At 36.3% G+C, this 18,634-nt stretch overlaps 1 protein-coding gene and 1 long non-coding RNA gene across 2 annotated transcripts; both read right to left on the bottom strand.

The window, feature by feature from the left end:
• Positions 1-6,349: 6,349 nt before the first annotated feature.
• LOC106914370 (uncharacterized) lies at positions 6,350-13,088 on the bottom strand. The gene is made up of 5 exons (XM_088011731.1): positions 13,016-13,088; positions 12,681-12,851; positions 11,346-11,438; positions 10,772-10,912; positions 6,350-8,489 (listed from the first exon to the last, which is right to left on the bottom strand). Exons 4-5 carry the CDS (start codon positions 10,833-10,835, stop codon positions 6,802-6,804), a joined length of 1,752 nt encoding a protein of 583 aa, XP_087867857.1. The 5' UTR covers positions 10,836-10,912; positions 11,346-11,438; positions 12,681-12,851; positions 13,016-13,088; the 3' UTR covers positions 6,350-6,801.
• A 1,349-nt stretch (positions 13,089-14,437) lies between these two features.
• Positions 14,438-16,458, bottom strand: LOC106914371 (uncharacterized). The gene is made up of 2 exons (XR_001417586.2): positions 15,270-16,458; positions 14,438-15,201 (listed from the first exon to the last, which is right to left on the bottom strand). It is a non-coding gene; the product is annotated as an uncharacterized LOC106914371 (long non-coding RNA).
• Between the last annotated feature and the right edge of the window lie 2,176 nt (positions 16,459-18,634).

Here is an 18,634-nt window from a genome sequence, read left to right as displayed (position 1 = left end):
GTACAGTCAGGCTATTTTTTCTTGAAGCTGCTGTGTGGAGTCTAACTCCAGACCTGCATGTCTCCCCCTTCTCTCTATGATTACTGCGAATAACAAAAAGTGCTATTTCAACTGTAGTTTGTGTAAAACTTTAATAATCCAGTTGTTGTGATCTCAAGCTACTCTTAAATATTATTCCTGCACTGTAGCTAAAAATAATTTAAAGACTGAATAATTGCCCAGATGTCCAGGTTACAGCTGGACATCTGGTTACAGCTGGTTACTTTTACCTTTCTAATGGGGCTGTTGACTACATTTGAGCCATGTTTTCTTTTCATTTAGCATATTGCTATGCTAAATGTTTTGTATAAATCTCACATCCATTATAAAAAGCAACTTTGACCGCAACTTTTTAAAAAGGTGCAGCAAAAATGAGTAATTTTGGGCCGCAACAATCGGAAAAAATAAGTCACTGTACAGGGATGACTTGATTGCAGACATGTGGTAAAGCGTCAAATGGAGGCAGAAGTTGATTTATCGAAATTAATTTCCACAAACGGCAGTTGAGAAAAACTAATGCAGCTTGCTAGCTCTACGTTAGCAAGCTGCCGTTAGCAAGCTGCCGTTAGCAAGTCATTATCTTTTCAGTGGAAAGGTAATGGCAATACAAACACCTGTTCAATTCAGGGCTAATATGATGTATTGATGTTGAATATTGCTTTTATTTGAGGCGCTTAGAAAGTTCTGAGTGGCCCAAAATTTTTTAAAACACTGATTACTCAGAAGTACACCAAACAACCCCCGTTTTGGGGAGGAAGTATGCAAAGCAGTGGCATGCGGTCAGGGGAGGCAGGTGAGGATGGAAAAATAATGATACAATAATTTATATTGCTATTTTCACCCTGTGGTTTGTACTACAAAGTACCTCCTTTTCATTTAACTTAAACAATTCCAATTAATTTTTTCTTCAAAATCGCTGAATTTTCGCATTTTCCCATTCAGTACTCGGAAGCGAAGCCAGTGAGGCAGCAGCGAGCTGAGCCTCACCTGGGATTGCGCAACCTCTCGCTGACTGCACTGGCTGCCGTTCTATGGGAGCATGTTCGTCCTGTCTGTACGCCGGCAATAAAATGGCTAAAAAAAACATTTAATATATGGACTGATTTCCCATAATTTAGCTTATCTATATAATGTACAGTGTTTTTTTTGTCACCAACTGTGTGTGTAACGTGTTTAGTGTGCTGAGGAGCGATCAGAAACGGCAGAGAACGGATTCGAGGTGAGGCAGGCAGTTCTTTTGCCTCAAGGCAGGGGGCGCTCATGATCCCAGACATTGTGACTCCACAACTGCTGAGTTATGAGACAGTAACAGCGAGCTAGCAGCTAGCCGTCAAGTGCAGCGATATATTTATAGTTTTCTTCTCTTACCACAGCAATCACTTATTAATAATCCCAAAATAAAAATTAAGCCTAAAACCATACTACTGCAACAGACTGAATGTTCTGCTCTTTGTATGGGAAATAGCTGAGTGTTCACTTTTGTGGCGGCGTTGTCAGTTGCTATGGCAACGAGTCTCCTTGTAGCTGCGCTGATGCAGAGAGCGAGAAAGACGTGGTTGTGAGTTGTTCTTTAACGATTTTTCCCTTTGTTGTGGAGCACAGCACTAAATTAGTATCTACATGTCTAAGTTGTATTTCATCACAAGGAAATGAAACGGCAGCAAAATGAGCCTTTTTCTTGTTTAAAGTGTAATGTCAGTGTGACACCTGATCATATTGACCACTTAACTTTATTAGATATTCAGGAGAATGGTAGTGCTAGAATAGTGATGCTGTTGAAGACAGGTGAAGAGAGCAGGAAGCTCTGGTGAGGTCTTCAATTAGTTTATTGAGTATTAACTGGTTCTAATTTTTTAAATAAACTAAACTATTTTATTATGAGAAGAGCAGGTCAGGGAAGACATAGGACAGCCAGGTGGAGTTTCAGGGTGTGAAGATAAAAATTATATTAATGTTAGTAGAACCAGAAAGGAGAACAGGTGAGAACTGATGTCAGGTTGATAAAACAAAGCAAAAAACTTTTCAATATTTTTTTATTTCCACACTATTTATAAGGGTAATGGTTAGGAGACAATAAGAAAAGGGCTTGAGGAGAGGTTTTAAAATGAGTGTAGGAAACGGGTTACACAGTAAATAGAGTTGAGATGTATAATAATGTATCCATCTGAATTCTGTATGATAAAAACATACTTTTTATATTTAGTTAATTCACATTCTGATACTGTAAATTACTGTAGTGTCTGTTGTAAATACATGAACCCATGCAGGGACAACAGGATGCAGAGAGTCAGATGAAGCAGAGACAGAAACACATAACTGTAGATATTTTAATTAAATGTTTGTGGCTGAAATGACAGGAGAAAAAAAAACATTTAGGCTTTTTTGCAACAGTTTATGTTTTTCAACCTTTTGAGAGCCATGGCTCATGTTTGACTGGAAGATGAAACATGAAGTTACTGAAAGCAGGGCTGGAAAGTGAGAAGGTACACAGAGTTATCAGTGAGAAGCTAAGATGTCTGTTACATGTGAAAAGCATAATTTTTAATGATATTTGCAGGGCAAACTGTTGCACTGATGTAGAGAGTTGTTCAAGAAGAACAAAGTTTATTTTTTAGGTTTTATTTTTGTTGGTCAAACTACAGTATTGAGTTTAAACCTGCTGAGTCCCATTTTACCAGCTATTTTTTACTTCAGAAAGAGACAGAACCAGGTCAATTGCCAGTCAACTTTTATCAATGCATTTTTGACCAACAGTCAAATATATTTTGACCAATAAAATATATCAAAATCTGGTGGCTTGTGTGTACTGCCAGAGTATTTATCTGGCTAATTGTGAGGCAAATGATAAAGTGAGTGTTCATCCTGGAAATCATTTTGCTTGATGAAAGACCAAAGACATTTTGTTCAACAGGAAATGGAAGAAGATGTTTTGGGGGCAGTTTGTCACCTTGAGATGATAAACACACATACAGGCCTGTCACAGTAATCAATAAATCAATTAATCGCATGATACTGATCTTTCAGAATGTGTTCTTGCATTATTATTTTGCCATTACCATTGTATTACTTAAAAATGGTCTCAAAACAGCAACATTATCGTTTATCGCAATAATGTCTGGAACAATTTTTCGTCTTATTGTGACAGGTCTATACACAGATATATAGTGTAGTTAGTTTATTACCAGGGATGGCGCAGTTACTTTGAAAGAGTAATTTGATTACTCAATGAAAAACCCATCAGCTAGAAAATGTGCATCTCTTTTCCCTCTATCGTTTACGTTTGTGTCGCTGGTTTTACACATGAAACGTATCTCCCCAAGGAAAAAGAAGAAAGCAACAATATGTGTTTAGTAAAAAAAAAATACAAATATAGTAACACACAGTAACTTGGATACGTAACTTTAATCTGATCATTGGATTGTAAGGAGTAACGTGTTAGATTATGCGTTACAAGGGGTCAATAGAGTAACGCGTTAATGACACCATTATTTGACATTTTTGCTCAAGCTGTTTACGAATCTGTCAGGTTTCCGATATGTGTCCCCCCTCCCCAATGTTAAACTTGTTCCTACACCCTTGCTTATTGGTCTTAGCTAGCATGGTGGACGACAAAGTTAATGTCAGTAGAGAACTAGAAATGGATAAACTAAGAAAGAGACTGGACAATTACAACCTGTTCAGAAGCACTGGAGGGGAACATCTTTTCTTGTAATTAAAATAAGGGATGTTCTTCAACTTGAAGGTAATCTAAATATGACAACTTAGCACCACATCGGCTTCTGCACCTCATTCCTACCGCAAAGCACGGTGGTGGAGGCCTCATGACGTGGGCTTCATGTGCAGCTATGTCAGGTCCTCTATCTGACAGTAAGTTTATGATGAGTTAGCATCTTGAACAAGTCTTGATATAAAAGGCATATCGCCACAGACAGAAAATGCTCAAATATTTTAATGCTCTTTAAGGAATGAACTTTTTCATGTTCATTCCAGATTTTTAATATCAGTTACATAAGCTCATCTTTTCTTTTAAGTTAGTGTTTGTTTTTTTCCATAATTATAATGTTTTTTCAAAAACTTCAAAGGTTTGAAAGGATAAATGTCATCTTTAGACATTCCCGTTGGCACCAACTTTTGGTTAATGAGTCAGATCTTACCAGATAGATTTCAATAAAGTCATGATAACTTCTTGAAACTAATGTTTGAACTTTGCTGTTTGGAATCGATTCAGTGTCTTTACCTGTAAACCTGTTATTTCAAGACAATTTCCTGAACGGTCAACATTCCTTTTAATCTTGTGTAATCTTGCTTTTTTTTTGTTATTATTATTATTATTTTTTTTTACTTTAGTTCACTTTACTTATCAGTCTAACGTACAGAAATAAAATGTAGTCATATTGAATAACTATTATTTGCATTTCAAATCATTTATAATTATATTCAAAGCCTCTGTTTTATTGATGTTTCTTTGATGAAGTTTTTTATTCAGTTAAACTTAAAGTGCAACAATGACGTGTTTGTATCTGAAAATGATTACATCTGCTTCACTCCTGAACTCACCAGTCAGAACTTTTGATGTCCATGTGTAGCAGTTTAGTTAATGAGGCAGCTCATCATGATTCAGCCAAAGTAAGAAAATAACAAACTGCAGTCCGATTTTTATTGTTAATGTGTTTCTTAATATTGACCAGTTAAAGTAAATAAAAGGTGTTACATATTTTTTTAAGTATTTACTTACTGGAGGGTTTTTTATTTGTGATGCAGAGCCACAACGAACAGCTAGCTCCTCACTTCAGCGGCCGTTCAGCGCTGTTGTTGCTCTTCCTTCAAGTTGGACTGAACCATTGTTCTAAGAATGGTAGGGGTGGACAATTCTAGACTTTTCCAAGATTGGGGTGTGGGGGGGTCTATCAGTGACAGCTGAGGTCCTGCCAGTACTGTAGTTATAATTTTTTTATATATAGATTTTAGTAACATAAACTTAAAACAATAAGTGAGCATCAATGGAAAATTTAAAATATTTTGAAGGTATGATGAAAAATGTACTACTTTTTACTACCTTTAGTTACTGGCCTGCATTTTTACTACTTTTTATTGGCCTTAATTTGAGCTAATTTAATTTACTACCTTTTACCACCACACAGAAACCCTGTAATCAAAAGTATGAATACCGTATTCTTCGGACTGTAGTGCGCACCATACTATAAGCCGCACCTACAAATGTTTAAAAAAAAAAAAAAAAAAAAGAAAAGCGGGGAACGTATAAGCGCACCGGGCAATATACCGCTGGTATCTCCGCCGCTCTCGGTTTTCCATAAGGACCCAGCAGAGGGTAGCAGAGGACTGTGTCCTAATAACCCTGCTGGATATATTAAGAACGCAGCCCTCTGTCTCCAAAGGCGAACCATGGTTTTTTACACGCCGAGCTTACGTGCAGTGGCTCTATTTCCCTCCTGTACTGCCAGATTGATAGCCCTCAACTTAAAAGCTGCATTATAGAGTTTGAAAACATTTCTCCGTTGTGCCTGCTGCAAGAATGTACTTGTTCTAAATGAAAATTAGCACGTTTTTCTTTGATTTCCAATTTTGACTTCCAATGATTCACTTCCTGCTAAAGAGCCCCCTTTAGCAGTGGATCTTTAGCAGCCACTAGGAATGGAAAATGAAAAATTTTCCATTCCTTTTCCATTCTGTGGAAGAAACATCCACAGAAAAGCCGCACTGGGCTGCAAGCTGTATGGTTCAAAAGTGTGGGAAAAAAGTAGAGGCATATAGTCCGAAAAATACGGTAATTATGAGCCGTAACTATTTTAGAAAAAAATTATGTAGGCATAGAATGGTGTAATAAAAACACAATTTAGCAATGTGGATTGCTTATTTCAATTTTCAAAAACCAGAACTTCTTTTGGTGCACTGTTGGGACTACATTACCAAGAAAGACTACATTTGGAGCAGAAACAAGCTTTTAAGAAACCTTTCAGCTCTTCTAAATGTATGGCTTGATGACAGGACCAGCCACAACGGATAAGCTGCAATTTTGAGATATTTCTGACAAATTAATGCTCTTTACAGGAAGGATCAGAGCAGACTCCACCTGCTGAGCAGGTTGAGGTATTTTGGGGAGCAAGAGACTCTCCTGAAGACCTTCTTTGGTTGTGGCATCAGCTTATCAGCAGTAGAGAGGAAGCGGCTTTTTTTTTTTTTTTTTTTTTTTTTTTTGCTTAAGAGTTGCAACTAACTGCAGTTTAGATCCTTAAAAATCTGAAGACTAGATTTTTGTATTCTGAAGCACAACAAACCCATGAAAGTAAACTTGTATTTTGTCACTTTACTTTATTGAACATACAACAGGCAGAATCATCATCTAATAAAGCAGTTAACATGATTAGAGAACATCTGTAGCACAGCTGTCTCTGCAGCAGTAACAAAAAATCAGTAAAGAAAATACATTTGATTTATTAGTAACAACTCAGTGAGAAATCACATTTCTAGCTATATAACAGAAAATTCCTAGTGTATTCAATAAAATATTTATAAAAAAAATCAAACCAAAAGTGGAAGAGATGCATCCGAAAACACAACAAAAAATTTTAATAGCACCAAAATTCTCCACAATAAACACTGCAACATTGCTGTTTAAATCAATTTCCACTCTTGTTTACAGACCACAACACACAACAGAAGAATATTTTTGTTTAGAGTCTTCCATTTAAAATATGATCCTCATTTCCTGTGCCTAAAATATCACAACTAGAATGTTTATCTTTAGTGGATTCTCATGTGCCTGTTTAACTGTGATTTCTGACTACATCGATAACCACAAAGGTCACAACTGAAAGGTTTTTCTCCAGTGTGGATTCTCATGTGTTTGTTTAAACTTGATTTTATGCTAAATCTGTATCCACAAAGTTCACAACTGAAAGGTTTTTCTCCAGTGTGGATTCTCATGTGTTCATTTAAACTTGATTTTATGCTAAATCTGTATCCACAAAGTTCACAACTGAAAGGTTTTTCTCCAGTGTGGATTCTCATGTGTTCATTTAAACTTGATTTTATGCTAAATCTGTATCCACAAAGATCACAACTGAAAGGCTTCTCTCCTGTGTGGATTCTCATGTGTACATTTAAACTTGATTTTATGCTAAATCTGTATCCACAAAGATCACAACTGAAAGGCTTATCCTCTGTGTGGATTCTCATGTGTACATTTAAATGTGATTTTTGGTAACATCTGTATCCACAAAGATCACAACTGAAAGGCTTATCCTCTGTGTGGATTCTCATGTGTACATTTAAACTTGATTTTACGCTACATCTGTATCCACAAAGTTCACAACTGAAAGGTTTTTCTCCAGTGTGGATTCTCATGTGTTTATTTAAACTTGATTTTCTGCTACATCTGTATCCACAAAGATCACAACTGAAAGGTTTATCCTCTGTGTGGATTCTCATGTGTTCATTTAAACTTGATTTTCTGCTACATCTGTATCCACAAAGTTCACAACTGAAAGGTTTTTCTCCAGTGTGGATTCTCATGTGTTTATTTAAACTTGATTTTCTGCTACATCTGTATCCACAAAGATCACAACTGAAAGGCTTATCCTCTGTGTGGATTCTCATGTGTTCATTTAAACTTGATTTTCTGCTACATCTGTATCCACAAAGATCACAACTGAAAGGCTTATCCTCTGTGTGGATTCTCATGTGTACATTTAAATGTGATTTTTGGTTACATCTGTATCCACAAAGATCACAACTGAAAGGTTTCTCTCCTGTGTGGATTCTCATGTGCACATTTAAATTTGATTTTTGGGTACATCTGTATCCACAAAGATCACAACTGAAAGGTTTCTCTCCTGTGTGGATTCTCATGTGTGTGTCTAAGTTTCTTCTGTTTTTAGATGTGTGGCCACACAATTTACAGAGATGTTCATGTCCTGCTAGGGTTCTTGCATGTCTTTTTGATGTTGGATTTGTTTTACCATTGTCATCACAGCTAAACTTCATTTCAACATTAACTTTCCTCATTGAGTCTAGGGTTTTCTTTGAAGTAAATAATTTCATTTTATCCTCAGAGATTGGAGAACCTTTAGTTGAATGGCTCACCTTGTTGTCATTTCCCTTGTATTTACTATTTGGTCTGCAATCTGGCAATTGTTCAAGATGACAGAAAACATTATTTACATCAGCTTCTTCCTCCTCTTCATCCTCCTCAATGAGTTCAGTCTCTGATGAGTTAGAATAATCTCCATGATCTTGCTTTCTGATAGGTTCTGCTGCTTCACAGTGATCTTCTGGTAACTCTCTGTGGTGCTGATGAAGGTGAGAAGACAGGAGAAACTCTTCATCATCCTCATTCATGGTTGGTGGGAGAGACTCTGGACCTTGTAGGTCAAAACCTGGACCATGTTCTTCAGGAGTATCTTCTTTAAGCAGCAACATCTGCTGAGCATCTGCAGGAACCAATGAAGCAAATTATGTACATTATAAACCACTGCAGCTTTATATTCACATCAACATTATTAGTGTTACAAACTAACGAACATAAATGTTTGACTTTAGGTTGAACTGCGATGTTGTTCACTCTGAGGTTCACTATAAGAGCAATGCCTGTTAAAATCTGTATTTTAAGCCTGACTTTTTTATACAACTGTAGTATGTCTCAAATATCTTACATCACATGATAAATAGCAATATTTTCAATTTTAAATCTTTTTTTACTAAAACTCGATGAGTTGGCGATCAACCATCCTGGGGCCAACTACCACCAAACTTAGTCTATTTTCTGGTGAAAACCCTGAATAAGATCAATTAACTTTTGATTACTCATTAATCCATAACTTGCATCTGTAGCAGAAAGCCAAAGAAATGATAGCTGAGTTATTTAAATGGGGTATTTTTGTTGCTAGTTTTCACTTTTTGTTTACAATCTTGTTGCCAAAACATGTTACTTTACATCTTGAATTGATGGATGATCTCATTGTGTTCATAAATTTAAATGTAAACTTGTCTCTTTTGAAAAATGTGTCTACTTCTGTTTTATGCACATTACACAGACTTAAATGACAAATTAAAACCCAGAACAAAGAAAACAAATCACTTTGGTGTGATGACATGAAGATAATGAACTCATCAAGGTGACATTTTTTGCACTATCAATGCTCTGAATCAGATATTTGATCCAACAGGGAATCAGGACAAAGTCACTCTGGCCTAAAGCTGTTTACAGTAATTTGCTTAATTTAGGAACTAGACAGTTTCTTAACAGCAGGGCTCTTTAAGTTCATGAAGCTGTTGTGATTGAATGCAGACTTCCCAGACCAAAGTGCCTCTATACCCAGTTTCAGAGCTGATCAGGAAGAGAGTCTCACTATAACCATCATTTGAACAGTTTGTTCAAACTGGGTGAAGATCAGAAAGATAACCGACTTCAACCCACAAAGCTGAAGTTGGTTTCCAATTCTAGCTTTCAATAGCTAAAGGGATTTCATCTAATTTTTCACCACCTTCCGCATCTTTAATCGACTCTAATTTAGAAACTACTACACCTAGACACTTCAAACCTGGACAGGATTATTTTCCTCTTCAAGCTGGATATTTAAAACCTGTTTGGGATTTGTGAAAACTCAATAAAGTTCGATTTTCACTATTTTTTTTCATCTCTTTCATACTAGAACTGCTCTAATTACAAAAACTACTACACCTAGACACTTGAAATCTGGACTAGATTATTCTCCTCTTCAAGAAGACTCTTTATAACCATGTTTGTGATTTGTGAAACTTTTATCTGATTTGTGAAACTTCACTAAAGATCAGACTACTATTCACACTTGTTCCATGCAGTTTTTTTCAAATTCAATTCTAATTCAAAACTACTTTATTAATCCCAATGGGAAATTAAATGGTGGTGTAACTCATTAATTCTTCAAAGAGTTATTGTAGATGGTGATGGCTTTTGGAAGGAAAGATGTTCAGCAGTGGTCTGTGAAGTGAAGTTTCACAAATCAGAAAAAAGTTCACAAATCCCAAACATGTTTTAAATATCCAGCTTCAAGAGAAGAATAATCCAGTCCAGATTTGAAAAAAAGGGCAAAAGTTTCACAAATCACAAACATGGTTATAAAGAGTCTTCCTGAAGAGGAGAATAATCTAGTCCAGATTTGAAGTGTCTAGGTGTAGTAGTTTTTTTAATTAGAGCAGATCTATGGTGATCCAGATGCAAAAAAAGTGAAAATCGAAAGTTATTAAGTTTTCACAAATCCCAAACATGTTTTAAATATCCAGCTTGAAGAGGGAGGATGATAATCCAGTCCAAGTGTCTAGGTATAGTAGTTCTTAAATTAGAGTCGATTAAAGATGCAGAGGGAAGTGAAAAATTAGGTGGAATCGCCCTTTAGCTATTGGAAGCTAAAATTGGAAACCAACTTCAGCTTCATCTTCAACCCTAAATGATGAGAGCTATCTAGAAAAAGAAAGACAAAGATCTGAACACTGAAAATAATCGTCAATGGCTTTAGGAATCAGAGCTCCACTGAACCAAGAACAGCAGAAAAGTTGAATGTTTCAATGATGAATCAAATTGGACATGTTCATTTGCGTTGGGATTCAGTCAATCTTCCATCAGATAGAAAGCTAATCTGCTAACACAGACACAAACTGTTTCTCAACTTTCTGCTAAGAAGATAAACCTCAGAAAGCTGCTCCTAAACCATTACTGATAAGAAAACATACAAACCTAATCTATGCAGCAGGACTTTGGGGTTGAAATCAGCCTCCAGCGTTTTGCCTCGATGCTCCATTTCTTCTAATGGAGACCGCTCCTCTTCACAACCAGAGTGATGGGTGAACTGGTGGTGAGGTCAACTTGTAGACCCAGCTGAGAGACAGGAACCACAAAATGAACAAAGTTAAAAAGCTACAAATCATTGTAAAATACAATGTGATTCTATAACTCATCTATTAGGATGTTTAGTTGTTCCCAGTTATCCTCACAGGACAATAGCTGGGCTTCTTAATGTGTAGTAATGTACTTTCTACATTTGTTCAACAAACAGAATACAGACTTCTGCTAAACTTTAGTAACCAAAGATGAAATGCTGAAAGCTTACAGAATAAGAAAAACTAAAACCTAAATCTGAGAAATACTAAATAAATCTGAGATAAAATAACAGAAACATGGCTGTGGCCTCTGACTGTACAACCAAAATACAAAGAGCTGATTTAGACAAAAGCAGTTATTTAAAGCATGTGGAAGAACTTTATGAATTATTTCATCAAAGTTTTAATTCCACAGCAATATTTCAGCTCACCAGGACGCTGGAGTTCACAGACGATCCCACAACTGATCCTCAGCAGGAAATGGCCGCTCTGCGCCGCACTCAGCTCTTCTTCACCATCCGTTTCTGAAATATATATATATTTTATCATACAGAATGAGAATTTTAACAACCGATTTTCAGATGGATACATTATACATCTCAACTCTATTTACTGTGTAACCCGTTTCCTACACTCATTTTAAAACCTCTCCTCAAGCCCTTTTCTTATTGTCTCATAACCATTACCCTTACAGTGTGAAAATAATAAAAAAAAATATTGAAAAGTTTTGTTTTTTTTTAATCAACCTAACATAAGTTCTCACTTGTTCTCCTTTCTGGTTCTTCTAACATTAATATAATTTTGATATCTTCACACCCTGAAACTCCACCTGGCTCTCCTGACCTGCTCTTCTCATAATAAAATAGTTTAGTTTATCAGTGATTCTTGAAAATCACTGATAAACAGGGACAAAACAGGTCTTATGGATAAAGCACAAAATTTGAATAAAATATACACAAAATATATTTTTTTTCAAATATCTGACTAAACTAACCTGGGTCATGTGAGCACAACAATGTATATTTTTCTTGTGTTTGCTGAATATTTTTTTATTTTAAACATTGCAGTTGGTAGAAGATGCCTGTAAAAGCCCTTGTCCTGGAGCAGAACTCAACACATTATAATCGTTTAAAACAATTAAAGAAATGCTAAAATGATATTTTATGACAATTAAGTATAAGTAGTCATATAAATAATTATAAAAGTATCGATAAATTGAATTAAAAATAATATTTAGATATTTTCCAACTGCGTTGAAATTTGTCCCTAGTTTTTGTCAACACCGTCAGAAATGAAAAGAATGTAAAAAAAAAAAAAAAAATCAGGCATTATTGGGGGGAACCAGAACTTCTGAGGACCCCATGACGTCGCCTTTTCTCTTCCATTGCTAAGAGAGCTAGTTAGCTCCGGTTAGCTTAAGTTATTCTTTAGTTTTTTCTTCTTTTTATTCCCAAGTTGTTTGTCACACCATAACTGACAACTTACAAAACTTTGATGAAATTTTGTGAAATAAAAGCTTAATTTTGGTAAACTGCAAAGATTTCATGGACCTGATGAGCTACAATATGGCCTCCTTCAGAGTAATATATAAATTGAGGTAGTTTGGCATTTCATCAACTCCGTCAGATGTCAACTCCATCAGAGTTTTTATGACTCTTTCAGTGAAATTGTTGTCAAATCTCACTTAATTGTACAATTAATTCATTTTAATGTATTTTACATAAATTGCATTACTTCACATGTATCAAGTTTTTCATTTTACTCACTAGTTTGTCACCACCTTCAGTTCTGTGTCAACTCCGTCATGCATTGTCAACCCCATCAGATGGACTTTTTGTTTTTTGTTTTAAATAATATTTCTTTTGTTTCTTGAGAAGCATCAGTTCGACGTTTGGAGTTTTTTGTTCGCCATCTGTTTAACTCAGTCCAGCACGCCCCTGTGTGAGAACAGAATAGTTAGCAGTAAAATATTAGACGTGTGACTATTCCAGAATTAAAACGATTTAAACAAAAAGATTTGGTTCTATTTACGAAAATAAACTGTTAACAAGATGTTATAAACAAGCGATATTCACGGCAATATTCCCGACAGACCGTTTACCTCATTCAAACCGACCTCGTGCCTCCCGCTGCCTCCTAAGCTCTCTGAGCCGTTCAGAGGAGGGAGGAAGTGCTGTGCTGACTGTGGTGCGCCTTCAAAATAAAAGCACACGAGCAGAAAATTTCAAAATCAAATATTTTTCGCAACTGCGGTGAAATTATTGGGGTAGGGGTTGGGGGGGACAAACGCGCCTCCCTCCAATATTGGGGCGGACATCTCCCCCCGTGCTCCCTCCGGTTCCTACGCCTATGATCTTGAGGATTTGTTATAATATTAAAGAAGTATGAGGGAAATAGTGCGTTCCTCTTGGAGGACAGAGCTGATATGGACCATGCAGCGCTGCTAGTCAGAAGTGCAGCAGCTCCTCCGGTGCCCTCTGCATGTCAAACTAGCTCCACAGCAGAGACTTTGATGAATCACTTTAATGGTTAGACTGGTGGAGTGTGACATGATGACAATACCAGTTTTGTATCAAGAATATTTTACTTCGTCCTGTATCCAAGACACAGTCTTTACACCTTGATCCTTTTTACCTTTTGCAAAGTGAAACCAGACAACTAACAGGATGCATCTCAGAATGTGTTACAGTGATCAGTAAAATCTGTTCTTTTCCTGGCAGCTTCAGAAGATATCAGAAAAATTATAGCAAGTTTTTTTTTTTGTTTATTTGTTTCTCCATGGAACATTTTTTCCTGAAATGTGAGGAAAACTCACCTTTCCCAAAATAATCCAATGACATACAAAAAGTCTGATCAAGTGTGCTTTTTGTTAAGTCTGTCTGACTATGACCTAGTTTTCATTTTTATTTTTCTCTCTTTTCTAAAAAAAAAAGAAGCTGCTGCAAAAGGCAAATGAAAATTATCTATTTTTGACATGCTTGTTTTTCTGATTGTTCATGTAATACCTCTTTCTACCACTAGAGGCACTGAGGATAAACCACAGACCTTCAACAGCCGGTCTGGCTTCCAAGAACAAATGTATTGGTTATAAATTATGTGCAAGTACACAATGTATGACTTATAAACATATGAGAAAACATTGAAAAAACATTGCGAAAAATAGAATTGGAGTCTTTGTAAAAAGGAAAAAAAAGTATTTTTTTTTTTACTTTTTCAGGGTTTCTATTGACAGACAACTATATGATTTTAAAATGGAAAGAAAAACATAATAGCTTTATTTTTTTATCGGTAGTAGGTGTTCTTTAACATGTAAGTTTTTCTTTTGCAGCAGCCTAATGAAATACATAATATATAAAAATGTATTTTAGAAAGCATGTTGTCACATTTCCAGAGATTATTTTTATTTTATATTTTAGATCAGGATAATAGCTGCTAATCTGCTGGAAGTTTAATTGATATATTTAGACGCACACCTTTTAGATTACATACATTAAAATTTCTTGGAATGAGGGACACTTTACCATTTAAATTTTAAAAGATTAATTTTATTCCATTCCTTGATTTATGCCTGCAGACATCAGTTTGGTTCAGTTTACAGAGATTTCATTTGAATGATTTTTATCTACTCACTCAAACTATGTGAACGGTGGGCTAAATGAAAAGCATGTAATAAGATGAATAAAACAATAAAAATTGTATGAGATAAATATATGAATATGGCAAAAATACCAGACAGATCAGAAAAAAAATAAGGTGAACTTAATGAACTGATTTTACTGTTTAATCTGATATTGAGCAGAAACAAGCAATAAGTTATTTTGCAATAGTACAAAATCTGTTCTTTATTTAACAAGTGCAATACTAAAATTGTCCTGTCAGGTATTGACCTGGTGCAGACGGACAGTTGTACATCTGTTGTGTTGCCTTCAGGTTGACTCGTCCTGTTGTAATGTGGAACCTCAAGAGGGCAGCAGGTTCCATCTAATCAGACAATGCATCAGTCATCCTGCAATGGCTTCCAGGTTTCCACAGGAGACGGTCCTGGGAGGCGCTGCGAGTGAACAAAACACGGCGCAACATTCCACTCATTAGCGGTTCTCCACAGGGTGTGTTTCATTCGAGGAGCCGGTGGCGCTCGCCGCTCCATCTGCAGCCAGATCAGCGTCCTGCAGTTTCCTGTGGAAACTGGAAACTGCCTCAGTGTTATGTTGTTGTTGAAGCGAGATTCCTGCTCGCAAAGTGGGACCACGGGAACAAACGTCAATGAAGTATTAGTAACTTCCTCCCCTGCGGTGGAGACAGCAGTTATTAATAGCCAGGGCTATTTTCAGGCAGCACTTGTGAGATTTACTCACCCCGAGGCTGGTGGGTTCTGAGCGGGATCTGGTTACAGCCACTGATATATACGGCAGGATGAGGCTTTAAAATGAAGCACCCCTCGTCCTGCATGCACCCTTCAAACTGCTCTGCAGAGCCCAGAGGTGGGCTTAAGTCATATAGCGTCGACAAATTATGTTCCCCCTCCCAGGATTATTCCCTTAAAACAACTCTGCTTTCTACGGAAGAGGATAAGAGCCAGCAGAAACAAAGGGAATAAAAAAATGACTTTTACCTCAGAATTCTAGTTTTCTGTGAGGTCAGAATTTTTTGGAATCTGACCTCACATCAAAATTCTGACTTTTTTTTTTTCTTTTTAACTGAATTTAAGCTTTTTTCTGTCAGCATTCTGCCCTTTTGTCGGAATTCTGCCTTGTTTCTCCTCAGAATTCAGATTTTTTTTCAGAATTTTTGCCTTTTATTTGTAGAATTCTGAATTTAATCTCAGAATTCTGCCATTTTTTCAGAATTCTGACAGTATTTTTTTTAGAATTCTGTCTTTAAACTCAGCATTCTGCCATTTTTCTCAGAATTCTAATTCTGTGTCAATCTACATCAAAATCCAAATAATTAACCAACATTCGTAGATGTATTTCAATTGAGTTGTTCTTATAGGATTTGAAAACCTGCTCTTTAGCCTGTCCCAAATTTACTTGGTATATTTGAGTTTTAATTTACCTGATGATGCGTAAACAATTTAAACAAACAACAACAACAAAACAATCAGAATTCAGTGAAAAAGTCTGTAGCAATACTTCATAATACAATTACTCAAGTAAAAAAAAACAAAAACAAAAAAAACAGTTTTCTAAGAAGTTATTCAATTAAATATAACTGAGTAAATGTAATTATTAACTTTCAAACTCTGGAAATATAGCACAGGTTTTCTACATTATCGTAGTGATGTAGAGAAGAAAAAAAAATATAAAATTTTTTTCTTTCTACTATAAAGAAAAAAATTTTCTTTATAGAAGAAGAAGGAACCCGAACCTTAGTGCAGGTTCGGGTTCCTCTGTAGCTCTGTAGCTCTTTGTACTCATGAATGGATGATTTTCTACACGAACATCCTTCACGACCTTCAGTTTAGGTAGCAAGCAGTATGTATTGTTTCTTTTCACTTTCATTCCCTTCATATTGTGTGAAAACGGCGCTGAGAGGAGATGTAAGTTCTCCGAGGACTGTGCCTGTGTGTGTGTGTGTGTGTGTGTGTGTGTGTGTGTGTGTGTAGGTGTGTGTGTGTGTGTGTGTGTGTGTGTGTGTGTGCGCATTCACAGGAGTGTGTGAAGGCTGCAGATTTCCTGTTGATGCCAGGCTGCCGAGAATGCCTCCAGCCAGGGTCAGAGGTCATAGGATGTCTGTGTCTGTCCCTTCCCCTCTCTCAGCAGCAGTGTGCAGAATGCCAACTCCACCACTCATCACATAATCCCTGTCAAATAACATCTGTAAAGCCCTTGTTGGGGTACATTTAACAGAAACTTTCCTTTTTCAATAACAAGAACAGCGAGTTCATCCGGGATTAAACCTAATTCAGAAAAAAAAATGTTATGAATAGCAGGATAAACTAGATGCAATGTGAGCAGGAACACAGAGTTATCAGAAGTGTCAGCAAGATCCTCTGAATGATGAATGTTTGTCAGTATGCAGCTGTTTACAGTTTCTGTTCACACACAGGAGCGTCCGAGTTACATTTTAACCCTGGAAACCAACCTCACTGTTAGTAGATGCTATTGTCGGATGGGATATGTGTGTGTGCTTAGTGGTTTGTCTATAGTCTGTAGGGACAGGAAGTGTTTCTCTGACAGCTCAAGTCCTTATTTGTTTTTAGAAAGCGAGTCCTTTCTAAAAACAAAAGTTTGGTGATACACATACATCACAGACACTAAATCTTCAGGGTGGATACAGAAAGTGTCTGAGGCAGGATGCTGTTTCCATAAGGAAACTCCTGCTCAGACCAACTGTGTGTGTGTGTGTGTGCGCACGTGTGCGTGTGTGTTTGTATTCTTGTTTATGTTCACTTCTCAGGACCTTTTTTGGTATCAAACTGACCTTCACTCTAAAAAGAAAATAGTTGAACCAACTTAATTGAATTGCTTTTATAGGTAACAAGCAATTCAATTAAGTTTATCCAACTTAATTTATTAAATTTAACCAATTCAATACATTATAATCATCCAACTCAATTTATTTTTTTTAAAACAAATTTAATAAGTATCGGTTAAGATAACCGATTTAAGTCATTCTTACTCAAATCATTTAGTTTACTTCAAAAAATGGTATATTGACTGAACTTATATAGCACTTTTCCAGTCATTTTGAAGATTCAAAGTGCTTTACATTTGAGTCACCCATTCGCACATTTCTACACCAATACGCAATTTGCGGTTAAGTGCCTTGCCCAGGGGTACATCGACATGTGGCAGGAGGAAACTGGAATCGAACCTCCAACCTTCCGATCACAAGACAACTACCCTACCCTTGACGACTAGCCACGTCTGTCTGGTTGAAACGACGCGTGTGACGGGGGGCATCGACTTTTTTGGGGGCAAAATGAATGTACGTAGCTGAAAATAGACACCAACATCGGTAGCCTACAAGGTACTTGTTAAGCTTAAGGTTCTGTATTGATGTTAGCTAGTCATCTTTTAGCTAACATTACCTGCATCCAACAGCTTTACTCAACTCAGTTGGTTAGTTTGGAGGGAAAAACTGTGAAAAGTTCTTTGCGTTTTGCTGGTTTGCTGCCGTGATTCTAACACAAACCTATGTAGCGCCGCCCAGCAGCAGCAGGTCTCCTTCACAGGTGTAAACCCAGCGCTGATCAATTAATTGGATAACAAATGGTCACATTCTGCTGATTTTTCATTTAACCACTTAAATATTTTTTATACAATATTAGAAATACATAAAAAGATATAAATACACAAATAATTCAAATAATTTTCAAAATAATAACATATATACCCTATTATTGAAAATGCAACAGCATATCCCTAGTATACGCTTTATCATTTGAAGCAAAGGATGCATCAGCAGCTAATAAATAATTCTAACTTTAAAATGTGGAAAAACTCTGACTTTGCTGCTCTATTTAACATCAATACGTTGTAGGGTGATGCTTTGACTATCTTTTTCTATTAACCTAATAACAATTGAATGGTAAAAAGGTACCACTGAACTGAACCCCATTGAAAGCCTCCTGGTTATTTCACCAAACACTGATTTCTGAACTCTTCCTGAGTTAAAACATTAGTTTTGTTGTTTCTAAATGAATATGAACTTGATTTCTTTGCATTATTTGAGATCTGAAAGCACTGCATCTTTTTTGTTATTTTGACCATTTCTC

Source organism: Poecilia mexicana, unplaced genomic scaffold, assembly GCF_051168715.1.
Source record: "Poecilia mexicana isolate PSO_F unplaced genomic scaffold, ASM5116871v1 scaffold_13, whole genome shotgun sequence".
Classification (NCBI taxonomy): domain Eukaryota; kingdom Metazoa; phylum Chordata; class Actinopteri; order Cyprinodontiformes; family Poeciliidae; genus Poecilia; species Poecilia mexicana.
Note: the sequence above shows the minus strand (reverse complement) of the source record. Positions and strands in the feature narration are given on the sequence as shown.